The sequence below is a fragment of the Mesoplodon mirus genome, assembly GCF_964341445.2.
Source record: "Mesoplodon mirus genome assembly, chromosome: 2".
NCBI lineage: Eukaryota > Metazoa > Chordata > Mammalia > Artiodactyla > Ziphiidae > Mesoplodon > Mesoplodon mirus.
In genome coordinates this window covers 195,500,869-195,524,681 of record NC_138977.1, presented here as the reverse complement: position 1 = coordinate 195,524,681, position 23,813 = coordinate 195,500,869, and the positions used below count along the sequence as shown (strand labels likewise).

Sequence of the window (23,813 nt, the reverse complement as noted above, 5' to 3'; positions counted from 1 at the left end):
CAGAGATAAACCCACGCACCTATGGTCAACTAATCTATGACAAAGGAGGCAAAGATATACAATGGAGAAAAGACAGTCTCTTCAATAAGTGGTGCTGGGAAAACTGGACAGCTACATGTAAAAGAATGAAATTAGAACACTCCCTAACACCATACACAAAAATAAACTCAAAATGGATTCTAGACCTAAATGTAAGACCGGACACTATAAAACTCTTGGAAAACACAGGAAGAGCACTCTTGGACATAAATCACAGCAAGATCTTTTTTGATCCACCTCCTAGAGTAATGGAAATAAAAACAAAAATAAACAAATGGGACCTAATGAAACTTAAAAGATTTTGCACAGCAAAGGAAACCATAAACAAGACGAAAAGACAACCCTCAGAATGGGAGAAAATATTTGCAAACGAATCAATGGACAAAGGATTAATCTCCAAAATATATAAACAGCTCATGCAGCTCAATATTAAAGAAACAAACAACCCAATCCAAAAATGGGCAGAAGACCTAAATAGACATTTCTCCAAAGAAGACATACAGATGGCCAAGAAGCACATGAAAAGCTGCTCAACATCACTAATTATTAGAGAAATGCAAATCAAAACTACAATGAGGTATCACCTCACCCCAGTTAGAATGGGCATCATCAGAAAATCTACAAACAACAAATGCTGGAGAGGGTGCGGAGAAAAGGGAACCCTCTTGCACTGTTGGTGGGAATGTAAATTGATAGAGTCACTATGGAGAACAGTATGGAGGTTCCTTAAAAAATTAAAAATAGAATTACCATATGAGCCAGCAATCCCACTACTGGGCATATACCCAGAGAAAATGATAATTCAAACATACATATGCACCCCAATGTTCATTGCAGCACTATTTACAATAGCCAGGTCATGGAATCAACCTAAATGCCCACTGACAGACGAATGGATAAAGAAGTTGTGGTACATATATACAATGGAATATTACTCAGCCATAAAAAGCAACGAAATTGAGTCATTTGTTGAGACGTGGATGGATCTAGGGACTGTCATACAGAGTGAAGTAAGTCAGAAAGAGAAAAACAAATATCTATATTTGTTTTTATATTAACACATGTATGTGGAACCTAGAAAAATGGTACAGATGAACCGGTTTTCAGGGCAGAAGTTGAGACACAGATGTAGAGAACAGATGTATGGACACCAAGGGGGTAAAACCACGGTGGGGTGGGGATGGTGGTGTGCTGAATTGGGCGATTGGGATTGACATGTATACACAGATGTGTATAAAATTGATGACTAATAAGAACCTGCAGTATAAAAAAACCAAACTAACAAACAAAAAATAACTAATACTAAACTTTCTTTGGGTTATTTGTATGGACATATGTTATAAATGTTTCAGGCATTACATGAAATTTCTAAAAATCTTATATGTTCTGGTATAATGTTATAAGTCATAATTCTAGTTATTACTTTAAAATGTATATCTCAGAAATAACTAAATTTCCTTGTCAATTGCATTATTATGAACTTTCATCAAATCTTTAACCGTGGTCATTTTTAAGTCTTTTGTCATTTACAGACAGTTCTGGGTGTACTCTGATGCTTTTGCAAGTATGTTCCTATAAAAGGGTTTCATCTTCATGGAATTCATGGAAAAGACTCTGACAAGTACAGGTTTCTGGTAACTGACTATACTGCTGAACTGAATGAATAAGCATTTTCAGAACTCTAATGGAAAACTGATTAACTCATAAAAGTGCTAACAAAAGATCAAGATAAAAAAAATTAATTACATGGGACTGAGTGAACTGATGAGGATGATTATAATTTTTGTGACTTTCTGTTTGAATAAAAAAAAAAATCCCACAAGGACTCAGAGGCAAAAAATATACAAATCAATTTTCACTGCAAAGTAAAGGAGCTGTTACAGTGGAGGATTCCTGGACTGAATGTCAATATTATGACATAGTGTGAGTGTGTTTCGTGTTTGGTAATTGCGATCATTGTTGCTTTTGTTGTGGTCATCCACTTACAATGCTTGGTGTCAGTCTATTTATCTCTTGTAAAAATAAAATACAGTGTGTGTGTGTGAAAAAAAAAGAAGTATGGAGAAAATAGACACTGATAATACAGGTATCTTTGAACAACAACAACAGAAAACTATACACAACCTTTTCTGAGAAAAATACACTTATATACACACTTAGGTATAACATTTTGCTTTCAGTTTCAGGGGGTTCAGGGATTTCCTTAAGCCCAGGTTTAGAACCTCAATCTAAGGAATTTGTCAACAATTCAAAAGCCAACCCAAATCAAGCAATCAAACAGTGCTTAATTAAATATCTATTGTGTTCCCAAAATTCTAAGAAAAGGAATCTCACATATTATCTATTGTTCAAAATTACAAGCTTGTTGAGAGCTAAAGAATCTATTAACTAGTTCACTGTACGTAACATCACCTCCTTCCATAATTTTTTTTTTTTAAAGCAAAAACTATGTTGTCTGGAAGAGACTGAAGAGAAATTTGAAAATTTTAACTGAAATTCCAGAAAGCCAGAAGATCTAGGGATAATGTATAACTCAGAAAGCTACCTATAATTTTCTAGCCAGGGGAAAACTAACAACCCTGGTCCTATCTTTTTAATATGTTTCTCAAAATGGTTTGAAAGAAGTTTAAAACAGACTGTAAAATCATTAGCTGGGGGAGCCTACTCACTGATTTGCTATGCCTTAACTACTTTCCATTGAAAGGGAAAGGGAAATTGGAAAGAAGAAAAGTTCTCTTTCTTTTCTCAGCAGAGAGAATTAGGGACAATCTTAATAGAATTAGGAAAGCTGTAACAGCAATAACCAAATAATTTGATATTACTCTCCCATAATTTCTTTTCATTTCTCCCCGCCATATTTACCAACTCTCTTAATTCTCCCCTAACCCCATCACTGGAAATCCAAATAGTTGCTTGTAGATCCCAAAGCCACACCTATAGAGGAAGATTTTCCCCCTATATTTGCAAACAATGAATATAATATAAATTGTAGTAGGCTTCTCAGGCTATCATCTTTGTTACTGTAGTAAATTCTACTTTATAATTATTAAAAACAACCAGGGGAAGAAAGGGATGAAAGAGCACAGGGGGTTTTTAGGGTAGAGAAACTATTCTGTATGATACAATAATGATGGAGAGATGTCACCTTTGTCAAAATCAGCAGAATGAACGTGCAACATGAAGGGTGAAGCCTAGGGAATTCCCTGGCAGTCCAGTGGTTAGGACTCCGCACTTTCACCACCAAGGGCCAGGGTTCAATCCCTGGTTGGGAAACTAAGATTCTGTAAGCTGCATGGCGCAGCCAAAAAAAAAGAGTGAAGCCTAATATAAACTATGGACTAGCTGATAATGATATGTCAACGTTCGTTTACTGACTGTAACAAATGTACCATTCTGGTGTGGGATGCTGATGGTGGGAGAAGGTGTGTTTGGGGGAGGGTAGGGGGTGTATGGATGGGCACTCTGTTTAATTTTGCTCTAAAAAGTAAACTCAATAAATAAACAGAAAAATAAAATTTAAAAAATAAAGAGAGGGCTTCCCTGGTGGCACAGTGGTTGAGAATCTATCTGCCTGCCAATGCAGGGGACACAGGTTTGAGCCCTGGTCTGGGAAGATCCCACATGCCGCGGAGCAACTGGGCCCGTGAGCCACAACTACTGAGCCTGCGCGTCTGGAGCCTGTGCTCCGCAACAAGAGAGGCCGCAATAGTGAGAGGTCCGTGCGCCACGATGAAGAGTGGCCCCCGCTTGCCACAACTAGAGAAAGTCCTCGCACAGAAATGAAGACCCAATGCAGCTAAAAATAAATAAATAAATAAAATTTAAAAAATAAATTAAAAAAATAAAGAGAAACCAAAAACCTAACCAAACAAAAAAAACCCAAACCAGCATACGCAGATCACCATCATCACAGGAACCAGTATTTTAAAAAACACAGATTCTCCAGTAGCACAACATAAAGTCTGCCTAGCAGAAAATACAAGATACAAAATACAGGTTGGGAAAAGAGCCGTAGGCCAACTTCAGTCCATCTAAACAACTGTGCAAGCATCTCCTCTTAGATATGGTTGCAAAAAGTTACACGCTTTAGCTCACTATTAGTATTTTCTCAAAGTATAGCTAAGTACAATTTGGCCCATCCAGAGTCAACTTGCCTCTTGCAAATCTGAAAGTTGGTCCACCTGCTTTCATTAATTTTGTGCCTGTCTTCCAGTAGACAATGATTTAGGCAGGTAACCTAATGTTGTTTTTATTTATAGTTTATTAAATTAAATTGGTTGGGGAGTGGGGTACAGTGAGGGGTGTAGTACTTTCAGTCCTTTAGACATTATCCACCTTGGGATTTTCCATTCCAAAATTTAAAAAAATAGTCAATTGACTTCTAGTATGCTACTAACTAGGAGTCTACTAGTCAAAAATTTCCCTCCTAATCTTAGGCAAGGTCTGGAAAGTTCTGATGACTAGTATTAGTCTAGCAGAGTGCAATCTAAAATACAGAAAAATTCCTACCACAGACTGTTTACTTCACCAGGTTTAAATGAACTATAACCTGGACTACTACAACTCAAGTTATAAGTAAATTCATGTTTTAAGAGGGCTTTAAAGATTTTTTTTTGTTTTGTGTTAAATAATTAACATGATATTAGCGCTAGTGCTTTACGTTAGTGCTAAATGTGGTCCCCAACATTTCTATAGTGAGGGTCAGATGGAGGGGAGGGCATTTATGGGAATTACTCAGGGGAATGGCAGACAGTTATTTAATTTGATGAGAATGGGGCAGTCTATTTCCAGCTCCTTTATTCAGATTGGTGTTCCCTCCTGTGTTCTGCCTTCATGGAACTAATAAGGAAAGCTGAGGACAAACAAAAATAAGCCTATCAGACACGTCACTGTACCAGAAAATCAAGGTTAAACTTCTAGCCATCTATACCCCCTTACACTCTATCCTTCAGCCGGACCAATTTCCTTTCACTTCCTCTTCAGTGCCGTCATGCTCACTCCTACTCCCAGAGTTTAACACGTGTTCCTTCCTCTGACTGTCACTCTGCTCTTCATCTGGTTACATTCCACTCATCCTCCAGGTCTCAGTGTCAACCTCACTTTTAGCTCGTGGGGATCCAGCAGCGCTGTCTTCTTCCCCTACCAGATACTAACCTCATTATGTATCGATAGTTCTATGAAAGGACCATTATATAATTACAAGGGCTTGTCCAGTTGTCTTCTCCTGTCTTGCTCAGTTTCCTGTCTTAAGGTCTACAGAAGGGCAGAGACCTTGTCTCTTACCAATAAGTATCTAGAAAATTGTAGGCACACGGTAGGCACTAAAATATCTGTTGAATAAATCCACCTTGCTTAGGGGAATGGTCCAAAGTCACAGGGAATAGTTGGTAATATGCAAAATTTTCCACAACTGTAGTTGGCAATAAACCCCTAACTGGCAAAATTGGCATCTTAGGTGGGATAAGATCTTGCCAGTACCATTTTGCCATGCCCCCTCTTTTATCTTCCCCCAAGCACACCCACAAAGTGGGCAGATGTGGGAAAAAAAGCAGCAATCTGATTATCATTACCATGAACACCTGATTCCTGCCTGCAGGCAAATGCATCATCATTTCTATCTCCATATCAAATGATCTGGGGTTGCAGGGAAGAAGATCTGGAAAGAAGCTACAACAAAGTGATGAATCATACTGAGTTGTGTTATTCCACTAATTCGGTCTGAAATCCTATTTTGGCCCACTGCCAAAAACAAAAACAAACCCAATTCTATATTTAGACAATTTATAATGCCTTGTTTTATTTATTTGTCCAACCAATATTTATTGAAAGTCAACTAAATATATAAACTTTGCTCTCCTCTTTTCATACCTTTATAAAACCTGGTCAATACCTAATTATGCTAATGTTCTCAAATGCCAAAGTTTAGTCAGCTCTATTCTTTTGGTCTTTCTTTCCTTCTCTACATATGCATATGTTAAATTTTCTTACATCCTGGACTAAATATGCCCCAGATTCCAACTCAATCTCATGTATGTCTTCATGCTAAATATAAGCGTCATGCTAATGCTTGCCTTTCAAACAAAAATCAATACTGTATGTATTGAAATTCTGGATTGACTCACAAAGTGACTGATGCAAATGGAATGGAAAAGTTGACCCAGTCAACAAAACATGGCTAAACTAGAGATTAATGTCCAGAAGCATATTTTCCTAAATCGTGAAGTCGAGTTCTGGTTAAAACAGATAGTGGTTATCAAGATTAATTAATCTAGACATTCCAGTAAAGTAGTTCGCTGATAGACATATACATTCATAGATAAACTCGCATGAATAAATAGTCTATAGAAAGGAAAAACAAGTAATGACTCATATGAGAATAGAATCTAAAAAAGAGTGAATATATGGGTATGTATAACTGACTCACTTTGCTGTACAGCAGAAACTAACACAACATTGTAAATCAACTATACTCCAATAAAAAATAATTTTTTTAAAAAAGGAAAAGCAAGTGATCAATTACTTCACTTTGTCGAGCTCCTAGTTCAGCAAAAAGAAAAAGTTACATCTTGATTTTAAGTCATTACCAAATGAAATTAATTTGGTTTGCTTAAGAGTTCTTATTTCATACTCCCTGAGAAGCCAGGCTTGCCAATACTTTCATATGTTAACAACAGAGATAAAGGCACAGGGATTAAACAATTTATTTTCACAGATGCCAAGGTATGTCACATGGAAGTCTAAAAGAAATGACATTTCGGGAATTCCCTGGCAGTCCAGTGGTTAGAACTCTGCGCTTCCACTGCCGGGGGCGCCCGGATTTGATCCGTAATCAGGGAACTAAGATCCCGCAAGCTGCATGGTACGGCCAAATAAATAAATAAAAGAAATGAGAGTTTATTATTTCATAAATAACTATATTAACTGTGATTCTACACAAAAACATTTTAGAGATGAGCATATCTGCATACGCACTTTTCTTTTCCCATCTTTACTGGAGTATAATTGCTTTACAATGTTGTGTTAGTTTCTGCTGCACAACAAAGTGAATCAGCTGTATGTATACATATATCCCCATACCCCCTCCCTCTTGAGCCTCCCTCCCACCCTCCTTATCCCACCCCTCTAGGTCGTCACAAAGCATCGAGCTGATCTTCCTGTGCTATGCATACACACTTATGATCGGATAAATTTTAAGATTTAGGATATCTTCTTTATAAAGTCTTCTGGTTTTACAAAGCAAAACAAAACACAAAATTACTAAAGATAATCAAAATACTTCCAATGGAATAGAGGCATCAGTCTTTATGAGGTACTGATGCACTGAGCTACAGTGAGGTTTGGCCTCACCAAATTACCTTGGAATTATTGAGGGGAATAGGCTGAGAAGCTAGGAACTGAAACCAAAACAGAGCTAACTAGTAAATTAGCTCTGAAGTTTTTTTCACTTTGGACTTAAGGTGACTTCATATTCAGAAATGGGAAAGTAACTCAAGAGACACATTCCATTTTGTCTTCTAAAACTAGAAGCTGAAAGTCAGCGAGAATTGGATCTAAATCTGAGCTGAGTCGCTTACTATGAGATGTGTAGCTGTGAGCTTGGGAAGGTTTCTTAATTTTTGATCATCAGTTCCCTCATCTGCAAAATAGGAATGGCAATAGCCACCCCATTTATAGTGCTTACTGAAATTCACAGCATAAAGTTAAGCTCTCAATAATAGCCTGGATTATTATTACTACAATTACATATCATTCTTACACCCTAGAATACAAATAAGATTTTGAAATTATTAGGAGAGATTTCCCAGAAGTGTAAATGTTAATTATTATTGTTATGTCTGTACTATTAATAATTTGTATTTGTACAGAATTAAGGCACTTTCATATACAGTATCTTACTTGGTCAATATATAACTCTGAAAAAGGATCAATAGAGATTATCACCAGAGGGTTAAATAAACTTGATCAAGGTCATAAAGCTAACAAATGGTAGAGCTAAGGTTAGAACCCAGATTCTCTGTTTAGTTAAGGAATCTTTTCATTAAACCACTGAAGAGGAAACAACAGTGATAGAATGCAGCTCAGAAAAAAGTAAGGCAAGCTATATGAAGGTAGATTTTATTGTCACAACAGGCCTAACATCTGTCGTCCAAATTCCCTGGAGCCAAATATGTTTTAAAATTCAGAATTTTTTCAAATTTTAGAACAGTAATGAGGTTGTATATACCATATGTTATGTAATATCCTCAATAGAGTCTGAGGCAGCATCTGAATAAAATATACTAATATTTCTGCAGCAAAATTTGTGAATAGGCACATTAAGTAGGATAAAGACTTATTCAGAATGGTCAGGTTTTTCTGCCAAATAAGTAGCTTTATAAGTTGATCCAACTTACAAAAGTGCTGGATTTCAAAATTGCAGGTAAGAGACCATGGGCTTGCATTACAAGAGTCTGTACATAGCTATTAATCAATCTATAATAACTATCAGGTAATGCCATGGGAGGAACACAATAACAGATAAAAGCATCATACATGGTTTACTCTGCTATCTTCTCAGAAAGCAAATAATGTTGCCAAAATCACAAGATTAACAATAACCATTAAATAAATGCTTTTCACTGCATAATGACTTTATTTAAATAATGTTTTAGATAAAGAAAAATCATAGTGAGTTGTAGAAGTCAGAATAACTTTATGGCCCTAGAGATCTGACCTGCTCCCTGAAGGAGAGTTACAGCGAGGAAGAAACGGAGCGAATATTTAGGAGAGAAAATGTGGGTGTGGCTGGGGGCGGGTAGTGTTGGTGATGAGCCATGTACAAAGATACTCTCATCAAAAGAACGTAACATGGGGCTTCCCTGGTGGCGCAGTGGTTGAGAGTCTGCCTGCCGATGCAGGGGACACGGGTTCGTGCCCCGGTCCGGGAGGATCCCACATGCCACGGAGCGGCTAGGCCCGTGAGCCATGGCCGCTGAGCCTGTGCGTCCGGAGCCTGTGCTCCGCAACGGGAGAGGCCACAACAGTGAGAGGCCTGCGTACAGCAAAACAAACAAACAAACAAACAAACAAAAGAACGTAACATGGTTACAACTGGGATACAGGGGTAGACGTGGACAATTTTCTTAACTCCAGATTACATATTAGGGAATAGCAGAGGAAAAGGCTGACAAGAGCCAAATAACAGAAGAACAAGAAAGACAGGAATTTAATTCTAATGTAGTAGGCAATGACAAATTACTAACAAGTTTGCAAGTAAATGAGGCTATGGTCCCCCAAATTATCCTGAGACTTAACTCAAATTCTCCCCTTTTAGAAATACTATGACTGTGTAGAAACTAAATATACAAAGACTGATTCCAAACCTTAAAGAACCAACTATTAGGGAAAGGACAATAATATTTTTTTATAAATATACAGAAGAAAGAAAATGGGTAAATTAGAAAATAGGTGATGTTCTAAGGGGCTTACAATTTATTCTTTACATTTTTGATGACAAAAACTTGAAACAAGTAAGAATTATAACAAATGCCAAGTATGGATAGTGGATAGATGAATGTTGTTTTATAATTCCCTCTTTTTTCTATTTAAATAATTTCCCAAAATTAAAAAAATGAAAAAGAGGTGGTGGTAGTAAGAAAAGTAATCTGAAAGGGTTTGTCTTTATAGTATTATTTGGGGGAAAAAACAGAAAAAAAAATCAAACAAAATAGTAAAGGATATACGTGGGGGCCAAAAAGTGGAATGTACTGAGAGTGGGTGATATGCGCCATAACTACAGCCTCCAATGGTGAGGCTACTGGAGAGCAAGGCTCGGGGCAGTGATGAAGCACAAAATAATCTACATGCATCAATATTAAGTTTCACTGACAGCTACGCTTTCAGTAAAAAGACACTCTGAAGATACAGGATAGATAGTAACAATGGAAAATTTCATTAGTGACACCATTAAAATTTTTTTAAGAAGAGAAAAAGAAGAGGCATAGATAACAAACACAAAAGGACATAGGAAATACAATAAACATTAAAACCTAGAAAAATAAAGGATTGCGCACATATCAGAATAACTGGACGGAAGATATGGAAGCAGGATAGATTTAAATGTCTAAAAGGAGGAGACTGGAAAAGCTCTTTTGTTCAATACAGTCTGTATAACTTGCCTAATTTGAAACTGACATATTATTCAGAAAAATGAGATGCTTATAGAAGTACATATTAAAGATATTAGATGTTAAATAGGAAGAAGTAAGGGAAGATGACTTTTTTTAACCTTATAACCCAAATCCTCCTGATCTTTCAGCACTTAGTCTAGCCTTCAATGCTGCTTCCTGACACCTATCATATTCTGGTCTTCCATTATTTATTTGCAGAGGTTATTCAACTTATTACATAAGAGTCTTATCACAATCATACCATAAATTTTTTCAAGGTAAGGACCATGTAGGATTTTTTTCTTATTGATAATTTCCCGTAACACCCTGCACTGAATTTTATATAAATTTATTTAACAAATATTGAGGGCCTATGCATAAGTCATGGCTGACGTACCACAAATCACATACAAACACAATAGAGTTCTAGTATAAGAAATGACAGTCATCATCATCAATCTTTTACATATGCTAAGGCCAAAGCATTCATTTACAAGCCAGTAAAGGCAAATTCAAATTTGGTCAAAGGACCTAAATAAATAAAGCCCCGAATAAAAAGAAATCAACATCACAGAACATCGTAGAGAGGTTTTCACAATAACATAATTTTATTTTATTTTTATTTTTATTTTTATTTTTTTGCGGTACGCGGGTCTCTCACTGCTGTGGCCTCACATTGTGGAGCACAGGCTCCGGACGCGCAGGCTCAGTGGCCACGGCTCACGGGCCCAGCCGCTCCGCGGCATGTGGGATCTTCCTGGACCGGGGCATGAACCCGTGTCCCCTGCATCAGCAGGCGGACTCTCAACCACTGCACCACCAGGGAAGCCCGACCACATAATTTTAATAGCCAGTATCAACCATCATTGAGGACTTCCCTGGTGGTGCAGTGGTTAAGAACCCGCCTGCCAATGCGGGGAACACCGGTTCGAGCCCTGGTCCAGGAATATCCCACATGCTGCAGAGTAACTAAACCCGTGCACCACAACTACTGAGCCCACACGTCTAGAGCCTGTGCTGTGCAACAAGAGAAGCCACCGCAATGAGAAGCCCGCGCACTGCAACCAAGAGTAGCCCCCACTCGCCTCAACTAGAGAAAGCCTGCGCGCAGCAACAAAGACCCAACGCAGCCATAAATAAATAAATAAATAAATAAATAAATTTATTAAACAAACAAACAAACCAATCATTGAGGGGCTAAAAAAATTTTGAAGGGGATTTGGAGCAATTTTGGGATCAAAAAATTTTGAAACATGGGAGGAGGAGCCAGATTTTAAGATGGACAAAAGTGAGAAATCACAATTGACAGCTGAGAGGGGAAAAAAAAAAAAAAAAACGAGGAAAAAGAAGCAGTGTGACTCATGTATCTCAATATTCCCACGGTATATGGTAATAAGCAAGCACACTATTGACCAATAAATCATACTGGTGACTCATTCATCAAAAAATATTAACTTATGGGCTTCTCTGGTGGCGCAGTGGTTGAGAGTCCACCTGCCGATGCAGGGGACACGGGTTCGTGCCCCGGTCCGGGAAGATCCCACATGCCGTGGAGCGGCTGGGCCCGTGAGCCATGGCCGCTGAGCCTGCGCGTCCGGAGCCTGTACTCTGCGGCGGGAGAGGCCACAACAGTGAGAAGCCCGCGTACCGCAAAAACAAAAAACAAAAAACAAAACAAACTTATGTTTAATATACTTTAAGATGATAACCAGGTTTGTCAATGATTTTTTTTTTTTTTTTTTTTTTTTTGCGGTACGTGGGCCTCTCACTGCCGTGGCCTCTCCCGCCGCAGAGTACAGGCTCTGGACGCGCAGGCGCAGCAGCCATGGCTCACGGGCCCAGCCGCTCCGCGGCATGTGGGATCCTCCCGGACCAGGGCACGAACCCGCGTCCCCTGCATCGGCAGGCGGACTCTCAACCACTGCTCCACCAGGGAAGCCCTGTCAATGATTTTAATGGGTAACTATTTTTGGTGGCAAAAAAGTATGTTTCAACTATTTAGAAAACTGATTTATATGAAATACCTGATTTCCTAATAATGTAAATAAAGCTGACATTACTAAAGAAATAAAGCCACAAAAGTTAAGTTTAAAAGAGACTGCAGGTGGCTTAATCACCTTATAAAGAACAGAAAGGATTAAAAGAACAATGAGGAACCCGTATACAAAATATACAAAGAAATCTTAAAATTCAACAATAAGAAAACAACCCAATTTAAAAATGGGGGAAAGATCTGAACACTTCATTAAAGAAGAAATATAGATGGTAAAAAGCATATGAAAAGATGTTTAACATCATATATCATTAGGGAACTGCAAATTAAAACTATAGTGAGATACCACTATACACTTATTAGAAAGGCTAAAATCCACAACACTGACAACATCAAATGCTGGGAGATGATGTAGAGCAACACAAACTCTCATTCCTGCTGGGGGAAATGTAAAATGGTGCAGCCACTTTTGGAAGACACTTTCTTATAAAATTAAACATACTCTTACTATATGATCCAGCAATTGTGCTCCTTGGTATTTACCCAAGTGCACTGAAAACTATGCCCATACAAAAACCTGCACATGAATGTTTAAAACTTTGTTCATAATGGCCCAAACAGAAACTAAAATATCCTTCAATAGGTGAATATATGAACTGTGTTACATCCATACAATGGAACATTATTCAGTGATAAAAAGAAATGACCTATCAAGTCACAAAAAGACATGGAGGAACCTTAATTCTGTATTGCTAAATGAAAAAAAGCCTCTCTTAAAAGGCTACCTACTACGTGACTCCAACTATATGACATTCTGCAAAAGGCAAAACCATGAAGATAGTAAAAAGATCAGTGGTTGCTAAGGCTCTGAAGAGAGGAAAAGTAGAAATGCATAGGTGAGGCACAGGCATTTTTTAGGGCACTGAAACTATTCTCTATGATACTCTAATGGTGGACACATACCACTGTACATTTATCAAAACCCATAGAATCTATAATACAAAGAGTGAATCCTGGGCTTCCCTGGTGGCGCAGTGGTTGAGAATCTGCCTGCTAATGCAGGGGACACGGGTTCGAGCCCTGGTCTGGGAGGATCCCACATGCCGCAGAGCAACTGGGCCCATGAGCCACAACTACTGAGCCTGCGCGTCTGGAGCCTGTGCTCCGCCACAAGAGAGGCCGCGACAGTGAGAGGCCCGCGCACCGCGATGAAGAGTGGCCCCCGCTTGCCACAACTAGAGAAAGCCCTCGCACAGAAACGAAGACCTGGCACAGCCAAAAATAAATAAAATTAAAAAAAAAAAAAAAAAAAGAGTGAATCCTAATGTAAACTGTAGTCTTTGTTAATAATTTATCAGTATTGGTTTATCAACTGTAACAAATGTACTACACTAATGCAAGATGTTAGCTAAAGGGGAAACTGTGTGCATATGGGTCGGGGCATATGGGAACTATGTACTTTTCGCTGTTTTTCTATAAACTTAAAACTGCTCCAAACAACAACAACAACAACATGAAGGGAAGAAATTTGATAACTTCAAGAGGTCTACTGAAAGTGAATTTAAGAATATTTACATCAAAAACATTTAGGCAAAACTCACAAAAGTAAAACAGAAATGAAGTGAAAATTCAGAACCCATGCCGGTTTTGTCATATGAACCCGTGCCTGATCAACTAAGGATTATAAAACAGACCTGACAGTTTTTCCTTAGAAGACTGTGGTTAGACAAAAAAGATAATGCAAAACGAAACTTTACATTGATTCATGGTAGTGCAACACAACATCATGCTGTAGATTAAAGTAGGTCTACATGGAATATTCCTAATTCACATATGAATGCATGGTTAGTGAACACAAAAGAGACATTTATCCCTACTAAACTGTCTAAAAATTAATCACTGCTTTTTGAAGACCACTGGCTCAAACTGCAGTATCTATAAATAACAGCATGATAGAAGAATAGATTCCTTATGGTGTTTCCCTAAATTCTAGCATTTTGTTTGACCTTTAGGACTATTTTTAAAATAGGAATGTGAAGCCTTTTACAGACAGGGCAAGGACTCCTCAGCTCATTAACAGATTCCATTCACACAATGATATTACCTGAAGGTTCTCTGTAGGCATTTCATTGTGTTATTCCTAAAGTATACTATCCTTCAAAATATCATGCTCTTAAGATTGAGTAATCCTTAAGAGGAGGTTAAGTGCCTAGCAATTTTATTATCAGTCTTTAGAGTCATACTGCAGAGCTTCAAATGTAGCCTTCTAACCTGGGATGAGCTTTGCCAATCATCCAACTGTCAACCACACAGAGCAAGCAAAGAATGAATAACAAGTCTCTGACAGGAAGGGAATATTCAATCAATCTTTCATTCGACAAATACTCACTGAGGGTCACCCATGTGTTAAGCAATATTCCAAGTGCTGGGAAGACAACCTACAACAAAATATTGAAATATTTCTGCCCTTATGGTGATTACATTCTTATGTGTCTACATAGTCACCATACAATTTTACTAGGCCTAGCATTCTCCTGATCTTTATGTGAAGCAAGGGTAACCTGGTGATCATATTTATTTTACAAAATTAATTTATATAAATTTCAAGATTACTATGGTTATTAGTTCTTACCTGGTCTTGAGTTGATAATAAAGTGAACAGAGTTTCCAATGCTGCTCTTCGAACTGATGATATAGTGTGATGCAAAAAAGGCCAGACTCGTGGAACTAAAACTGTGAGTGACTGTTGAATACTAATAAAGAAGACACAAATTAATCTTACGCATTCTCAGTTGAAGCTCTATTGATACATTATCTAAATATCAATTCCTTGTGGACCTAGCATCTTTTTTGATGAATAAATTCTAAAAAAACAATACAATTTTCATATGAACATTTGCTTAACACCCTCATTCAAAACCGTTATTATAGTACCAGTACAGACAGAGCAAATGCAGTCATAAAGAAGAGTAGAAATATTAACATTAGGTTGTTCTATGGCACTAATGCCATGAATTAACCTTTATCAAATTAGAACTTTCCAATATAACTTCACTTATTCTCAGTCTGTTCTTACTCAGGAAAACGGGGGCATGTATCTTAGCTGGTAGTCAGCCTACACAAAATCAGGATTGCTAATCCTTACTACTTTCCCATGGCTAACCCCAATGGGTAATTAATAGGTGCACATAACTTACAACCCCCTTTGGGGCCATCTCTATCACATATCAAAAGAAACAAGAGATGGTATGGTAGTAGATTTGAAATGTTATCCTGATCTAGCATTACTAAGTTAGGAAAATTCAAATTATCTTCCTTCTCACAGATTAGATTTTATTTTATTACTTTTATTATTTTTTTTTTACTTTTTTTTTGCTGTACGCGGGCCTCTCACTGGTGTGGCCTCTCCCATTGCGGAGCACAGGCTCTGGACGCACAGGCTCAGCGGCCATGGCTCACGGGCCTAGCCGCTCCGCAGCATGTGGGATCCTTCCGGACCGGGGCATGAACCCGCGTCCCCTGCATCGGCAGGCAGACTCCCAACCACTGTGCCACCAGGGAAGCCTCTCACAGATTAGATTTTAAATGGGAAAGCAAGCAAAGCCACGTGTAGGCTAACAACTTGGACTAAGATTCCTGTCACATCCGTGAGTCATTTATAAAAGTTACCTCAAATTAGGAAATTATTTATAACTAGCACTTGAAATATATACCTCTGTAGAAAAAGAAATGAGGAAAAAAGAATATGTCATTGTAACTATTTATCTGTTCTTTTGGTTCCTCTCAGGAGGTCCATCTTTTAATGCTATTTTCATTACTTACAAGTTTGTATGAACATCACTTCTTACATTTATTTACACATTTAGTAAATTTACTTATAAAATTATAACTTAAAACACATGCACACACGGACATAAGACAAAGTCAAATATGTATTATAAAAGCATTATAACAGGTCTTGTTAATAGTGTAACTGTTCATGCTCCAAATACATGCTGCATTTCTTCTTACATAAGCTGGAAAGTATCTGCCAAATATCACAACATATGAAGCAAATTTTCTAAGGCAATTTTGAAAAAAAAAATCAAAAACTACATTATTTCACATTGAATTAACAGAATTTTCACTACATTCTTTTTTTTTTTTTACATTATCTAGATTTCCAGACACTGTCTACTTGATTATTTTTTTTAGAAGTCCAAAGTCTTTATTTAGGGCAGGTGTCAACAAACTAAGGCTCACAGTTCCAATCCACTCTACTTGGTTTTTTTAAATAAAGTTTTATTGGATCGCAGGCATGTTCATTCCTATATGTATTATCTATGACTGCTTTTGTGCTACAATGGCAGAGTTGAGTAGTTTTGACAGAGATCATATGGCCCACAAAGCCAAAACATCACTATCTGGGCAGAAAAAGTTTGCCAATCCCTGATATAGAGTAATTAAGAACTCCTGCATTTTGCAGCTTGAGAAGGGCTTTCATATAGATTAACTGATTTAATCCCTATACCAATGAAAGCACCTGAAAATTAGGAAATGCCATATATGCACTACCACTTCAATTTTTTTCTTCATTTTATAGGCACTTATTTTGCTACTCCAATTTGTGAGCTGTCCTACTAGCCTAAATTTAACATTGAAGGACTACCAGCAGGTCAGTATTATTTGAAACATTTTTCACACATTGATGATTTTCATTGTAAACAGACTCACTCACAGAACCAGAAATCATTTATAATCATAATCACATAAACATTCACTGAACACTCTCACTAGGCTAAGAAGAATAATTAACTTTCTCATCTGTGATTTTTTTTGTTGTTGTTGCATACGATTTTCTTCTTCTCTATCTCCAAGGATACTATTAATAGAAAATAATATTCAGGAGCCAGTCTAAAAGGTAGGGAATACATTAATTAGCTGAGCTTCATTTCAAATATCAGGATAGGAAAATAAACAACACTTTAAATTTTTGGTTTATGTTTTGGCTTCACCCAGACTCTGCCTTTGGACATTATATTACATTATTATGTATGCCCTTCCTGATGACTGATTATTGAAATCAAGAACAAGAGTTGAAGTGAACATCACAAAGAAAAAGTTTACAGAGCAGCAGATTTTGGAAAAAGTAAAACTGATGTTCAACGATAATTCTATTAACTAAATGTCACAAAGGCTAAAATTCCATAGTCTGGGGCTAGAGGTGAAAATAATATGTAAATAATTGTATTTCTAAAGTTAACTATTACAAGATGAACAAATCAAAGAATTATATAAATGAACTAACCCAAGAATATGACCTAAGTTCCTGCCCCAAAAGAGCTGGTGGCTAGACAGTCAAGAAGAAAAGTCCTCCTGGAAATAACTGTCTTTGGCATCCCCAACTTACAGTACTGTTCTAAAAGGTGCTAGACTATTGTATTTTTAGGCTTTATTATCTGGAAATGTATGTACACACTTTTTACTTTATTCCACTGAATAGAAATAATTACCTGCATTGTTGAACCTGAGGATAAGTTAACAAGGATGAAAGAAGAGTCATAATACTATTTGTTGAAGCTGTTAGATCATCTAGTTCCAGAAGAGCATCCCATAATGTATTTATAATGAAGGGTACCTGTAAGATTAGTTATCAAGAAAACAGTTATTAATTTTGCAAGAAATATTCCCGAGCCATGCCAAATTGTATCTCAGGAGTCACTACTGATTCAACAACATATACAATCCCAATGACCTTGGATAATGCCAGTTTTGAGCAAAGTTAAGAAGCCTTTAACAATTCTCTACCCACCTTTTTTTTTTTTTTTTTTTTTTTTTTTCCAGTACGCGGGCCTCTCACTGTTGTGGCCTCTCCCGTTGCGGAGCACAGGCTCCAGACGCGCAGGCTCAGCGGCTATGGCCCACGGGCTTAGCCGCTCCACGGCATGTGGGATCTTCCTGGACCGGGGCACGAACCCGTGTCCCCTGCATCGGCAGGCGGACTCTCAGCCACTGCGCCACCAGGGAAGCCCTCTACCCCTCTTTTTAATGCCACTCAACTCTACTTTGGCACTGCCCTTTCTAATGAGGCTCATAATGGGATGGAGAATTCAGGAAATAAGATATCCAATACTCTATTTTATGTAAAAAACTAAACTTTGAAACCAATACAGTGTAGACACACATGTCAGGACTCTCTGAGTAAAGTAATTTTAATATATTTAATACATTCCTAATCATCATGAAAGGACAAATTTAGTTTCTGAGCTTTCAAAGTACTGCTTGCCGCACTCCCAAATACATGTGTTCCAGTTTTGATAATACAAAGGGAAGTCAGATAAATCTTAAAAGAGGCATTTCAAAGATGAAACCAGATTAAAAAACCAAAAGCCAAAACCAAAATCAAAACAAACAAGAATCTCATATGCCTAAAAACCGGGAATGAAATGAAGAAGGGATGGTTACTTCCTTCTCAAGGAAGTTCCCTACATATTCTGTACATGAAAGGGAAAGATAAATAGACACAGTTCACTCTTCCCAAGGATAATATATAATCGAGATTCCATGCATCAGAGGGTTATTTGTCATAAGAAAAATGGAGAATGGCGAAAAAAGTCTCAGTGTTTTGCCTAACATGCTACACCTCAAATGTAAACAGGCTCTACATGAAGAAAATGCAAAAATATTTACTTTTTGTGTCTGAAGATACACAAGGCTTTCTACCACAGGTACTAATGATGCTGCAGCAACAGCTCTCACATCATCATCAAGATCCTGGAGTCCTTCAATTATTCTAGTTAAAACTTTAGGCAATAAAGTATTAATTACATCCTGGAAAAGAGTACATCAAAATAGATTAATTTTCTATAGTACAATTATTGTGCTTAAACATCTATTATTAAATTTACATATGGAAGCACAAATTCCAATATTTATTTATTTAAAAAGAATCATGTAAATGGAAGTGAAAAATAACATCAACAGATGCCTATGTAACTAATCTCATTTCAAAAAGAACACAACAGTATCAAGTATTTCATTATTCATTGTGACTTGAAACATCAGAACATGTTTTCAAGGCAGGATAATGAATTCCCAGTGTGACTACACACACATACACACCCCTGTGCTAGAACCTTAACTTCTATTTCTCATTCAACACCACTGACAACCAAAGGGAATACGAGAGAAGAGGGAAAAGAAAGCCATCTCTTCCTGCTTCTCATTACTCCAAACTACCCTCTTTTCAATCGCCCCAATAAAGGCAGCTCCCATAGGCTACTCCTGTGATCATACACTAGGAATCTCGCAGAGAACTGGTCTTGCTATGAAACAGAAACAGGTTTCCAAGCCTATCTTTTAATTTGTACTTGAATTCTTATTAGCATCACCTATCTCTATGATACTACCTTAACAAGGCAAATCTTGAAGGACTGGCTTACCTGTAACACTAAGAATCCAGGGCCAATTCGTTTAACTAATGAAAATAAACTAAGAGGGGGAAAAACTCTCCCATACATGCTTCAAAAACTGAAGTGTTTACCTGACGAACTGCCAAAGCATATTTTATTCCTAGCAGACCACCATGTCTAACTTCCCATTGTTCTTGTGTAAGTAATTTAAGCAGCACGTCCACAGTCTTATGAACTCCTGTTTCATTCATGTGTTTTAACACCACACCTAATGTCTGAGCACAAGTTTCACGAACTGGTGCCACAACCTACAAATGAGAAAGTAAGATAACTCACATTTGCAAAAAAACTTATTTTGTAAGAATCTGAAATTTGATTGGGTAAAGCCTCCCTTAGGCGATACTTACTTCATCAGAAACAAAGTCTCCAAATCTGTCTAATGCAAACACACAAAGGAGTCTAATAACCAAGTCTTCCAACCACTCTTGATGCTGTTGAATCATCTGTTAAAATGATCACTTCTTAATAACATATTAAAACATATTAAGGGAAACATATTAGGTCCAAAAACTAAAACTAAACTATTATAGTATAGTAAACTGAAACAAAATACTGGGACAGATTATTTTAGCTGTAGGAACAGTAACCAAAATATGGAATAGTCCCAATTACTATCTTTAATATTAACCACATCCTCTTCAATGATTATTAGATATACTGTACCAAAACCTTTAAAATTCATGAATTCTATTATTTTACTTGCACTCCAAGAGAAATTAAGAAACCACTTAAGTCTGCTCTGATATTAATTATATCTATCATGTATCTATTATCTAGCCTATTACCAGGGTCTCCATTTTAACACCAATCATATTGCTTACTGACCTTTAAACTATCCTTTCATTCATCTTACTCTACATTCTAATCCCTTATATCCTGCTCAAATACTAGTGCTTCTACATATTTTTCCACTCAATATTTCCAGATGTATCTTTCCCTTGAACTCATTCTTCCTGTCTATAAATAATATAAATAAACCTCTTCCTAACCTTTTTATCTTTTTCTTTATGTTCACCTTTCCATGTTTCTTATTATTTACCTCTCATTTCTACTTCATGGCTCTGTTACTTCCCTGTCTTGGAAAAAGTGGCCACCTACTGAAACTTGGTGATAATTATTGATTTTCTACACTTACACTTACCTCTTCTAAAGTGCTGTCTCCCATTTTACCACCACTTTTCCCATGAGCTTTAAGGATTTCCCTAAGTCCAGTGCCTGCACCATGTCGAACCTAAAAAGAATCAAGAAGCAAATATCAGAGGTTAAATGCTTAAGAAACAGTGTTTACCTTTGCTTCAATATGAAAAAGGGATATTAGATTTTTAAGAAATTGGAACAAACTAAGCAGTACTTCACAAGAATGTGTTTTTCTTCTATTGTCCAAGAAGAATTACATATATTTATTTCACAATTTTGATTACGTGGAATTTTTTTTTTTAATCAAGGCAAGAAAACAGCTATTCTAAATTCCTTCTGAGATATTAATCCACCTGGCGGTCACTCCTCTAACGTCTACTTGAATTCAGCATCATCCACAGGAAAGGAGAGAAAAGCATCATATAATGTTCTTTATAGCCCAAACATCAATATTTTAGAAATAAATACATCAATACTAAGTTCCAAAGCTACCAGTGTTAAGCATCAAAGGAAGACAATTCAAATAAAATGTCTCATGACTAATACTTTACTGTAGCCCAGTAGCCTTCTGCAGTGTCATCTGGAAGGGAGGAAACATGCCACTGACACTGCACCCACTTATTCAAGACCCCATTTGAGTTAAGATTTGAATAGCTTTAAATAGAAGTACATCAGGGAGCAGAAAGAGTGCTAAAGGGTATTCCAAAACAGTGTTTTAAAATTACTCAGAGGCCACATGAAGTGAGACAGAATCGTTTTGAGACTACCAACCCTCAATTTCAACCAGAGGAACTTCACGTTCATCTCTCTTACATGAGACCTGTTCAAGGTTTTCTTTGAAGAAATATTTCTGAGGCTAAGCTACTGCTTGGAAACTACTGGTCTTAATCAAAATTGTCCACTTCCAGATGAAATTTTTACTGTCTGGAAGATATGCAACTCTTTATATCATAGCTAAAAGAATGAAAAGAAATGAACAATTCACTAAAGAAATATGTCAAAAGGGGTATGAAAGGTGAAAATCAGTCTATTAAAGCTTTCTATTTAAGAGGTGAGTGATATGAAGAGCCCTGACCAGTGGTTCTGAGAAGGATACAGGGCAAGAACAGGAACTCTGACAAAACAGATTGTGCTTGACATGGTTCCTATCATTAGCGAAGAAAATAGAGCTGAGAGAAACTGTAATGAAGAAATCCTACCTCCCAGGAGGGATTAAAAAGGTCATTGCAAAGTTCTTCGCAAAAGCTTTCCAAAGGCCATTCATTTGTCTGAATAAGAAAAACAGAATTACTACTAATTTAAAAGATCTATCTTATGCTAATAATTTAAGTAATAAGGTGTATTTATTTGTAGGACTAATAATAATAGGCTTTTAAATTTTTAAATAATTAACAGTTTTTACTAATGAAGTAAAGATACTTAGATTTTTAATAATAAAAGTTCTCTCAAGTGACAGATTATTATAGACCATCTAGTAACACATTAGTATGAAAAAATTATAAATAATTTCAAAGGACACTTTAGGGCATTTCAATAGTACCTCTTCAATTAAGGGAGAACTGTCTGGAATATTGTCAATCAGGACTTTGGAATCATTTGCAGACTGATTAATAACAACATTGGCTATTTTTCGTCTCTTTTCTTCTGGTTCCCCATCAGTGCTGTCATTGCTATAAAAAAAAAAGTCACCATTTAAAAAAAGTGAATAAAGGATAATGTTAACCACAATGAATGTAAGAGAATCCATCATTTGAACAAATGTTTTGTCATTTTCTGCTTATATGGTTTACTTACAGTTTCATGTATCAAATAACTAAGATTAACTGCTCTAAAATGTTTGAGCAAACTTTATCTTAGTACTCTTACTGATAAATGTAAAAAGGTCAAAGACGTCTTGCTTTCAGACTGGACCTCAAATTTAACAATGTCTTCTTTTTTCCCCTTCTCTCTACAACCAGCTCCTCTCCTTTTTATTTTAAACTCTTTTGGCCTAACAATCTAAATCTGGCCCAGCATAACTTTTTTTTTTTAGGCTTTTGTACCCTGAAAAAAACTAATATACTGAGCAACACACTATAATCTTACTAGTTCTTGAAAAATATAGAGATAAGACTATTAGAAGATGAAAAATGTGTGCAGAAAATTTGAGGAAAATTTTATGACTAAAAGAACAAAAGCAGAGGCTTGACTAATAATAAAATATTACAAAGGAGAAGACAAGTAACTGCTTTATTGAATTATTAACAGAAAGAAAGAATTAGCATTGTTAAGGTATATACAGCATTATTTTCTATAGATATCCACCCAGGCCCACCTTCCACCTTAATAGCGTAATCTTGGCCAACCATTTTTTCCGTAAGGTGATGAAAGAAATCGGAGACTATTATTATTCTAATTCTTTCTAATTCAATCGCGTCACACTGTTTGGTCATTTTACTGTCTTTGAACTTGTTAAGCATGTTTCTACTTCCAGGCTTTTGTCCTTGCTATTCCCTCTATTTGGAATGTCTTTTTAAGATGTTCACAGGGCTGGCTAGCATCCTCACTTCTTTCATATCTTTACTGAAAAGTAACCTCTGTGAATCTCTCCCTGACCATCCTATCTAAAATTTAAAACTCCCTCCCCACAAAACATTTCACTTGTTCATTCCTTGCTTTACCTCTTTTTTCCTTCTTAGCCCTTACCATTAATATAATTATTTATCTTATTCCTCATCTATCTTTCCCTCTAGAATGTAAGCTCCACGAAGACAGGAGTTCTTACCTATTTTATTCACTACTGTATCATGAGAGCGTAGAACAGTATCTGGCACATAAAAAGTATTTAATAAATATCTGTGTAATGAATGAGTCATGGGCTCTGAAAAATAAGGTCTATTATTTCCAATATTCAGATATTTGGGTAAAAGTCTTAAATGAATAGAAGTCAGTAAAAACACTTACTAGGTTACTACACGATCCTAATGAGCTGTTAACTTAAAAAAAAAAAAACCTGTAGTTAACAAGATCAATAAAGATTTTATACTTAAAAAAACAACTCCAAGA

The 23,813-nt window shown here is 36.7% G+C and overlaps 1 protein-coding gene across 2 annotated transcripts in view; it reads right to left on the bottom strand.

The window, feature by feature from the left end:
* BTAF1 (B-TFIID TATA-box binding protein associated factor 1) overlaps nt 1–23,813 on the bottom strand; it is a 94,668-nt gene that overhangs the window by 42,902 nt on the left and 27,953 nt on the right. For both annotated transcript variants that reach the window (XM_082601314.1, XM_082601315.1), the window contains 8 exons: nt 22,309–22,438; nt 21,968–22,036; nt 20,773–20,862; nt 19,979–20,074; nt 19,703–19,879; nt 18,850–18,990; nt 17,673–17,797; nt 14,813–14,933 (listed from right to left, as the gene is read on the bottom strand). In XM_082601314.1, the coding sequence (XP_082457440.1) occupies nt 14,813–14,933; nt 17,673–17,797; nt 18,850–18,990; nt 19,703–19,879; nt 19,979–20,074; nt 20,773–20,862; nt 21,968–22,036; nt 22,309–22,438 (949 nt within the window). The remainder of the gene's footprint in view (nt 1–14,812; nt 14,934–17,672; nt 17,798–18,849; nt 18,991–19,702; nt 19,880–19,978; nt 20,075–20,772; nt 20,863–21,967; nt 22,037–22,308; nt 22,439–23,813) is intronic.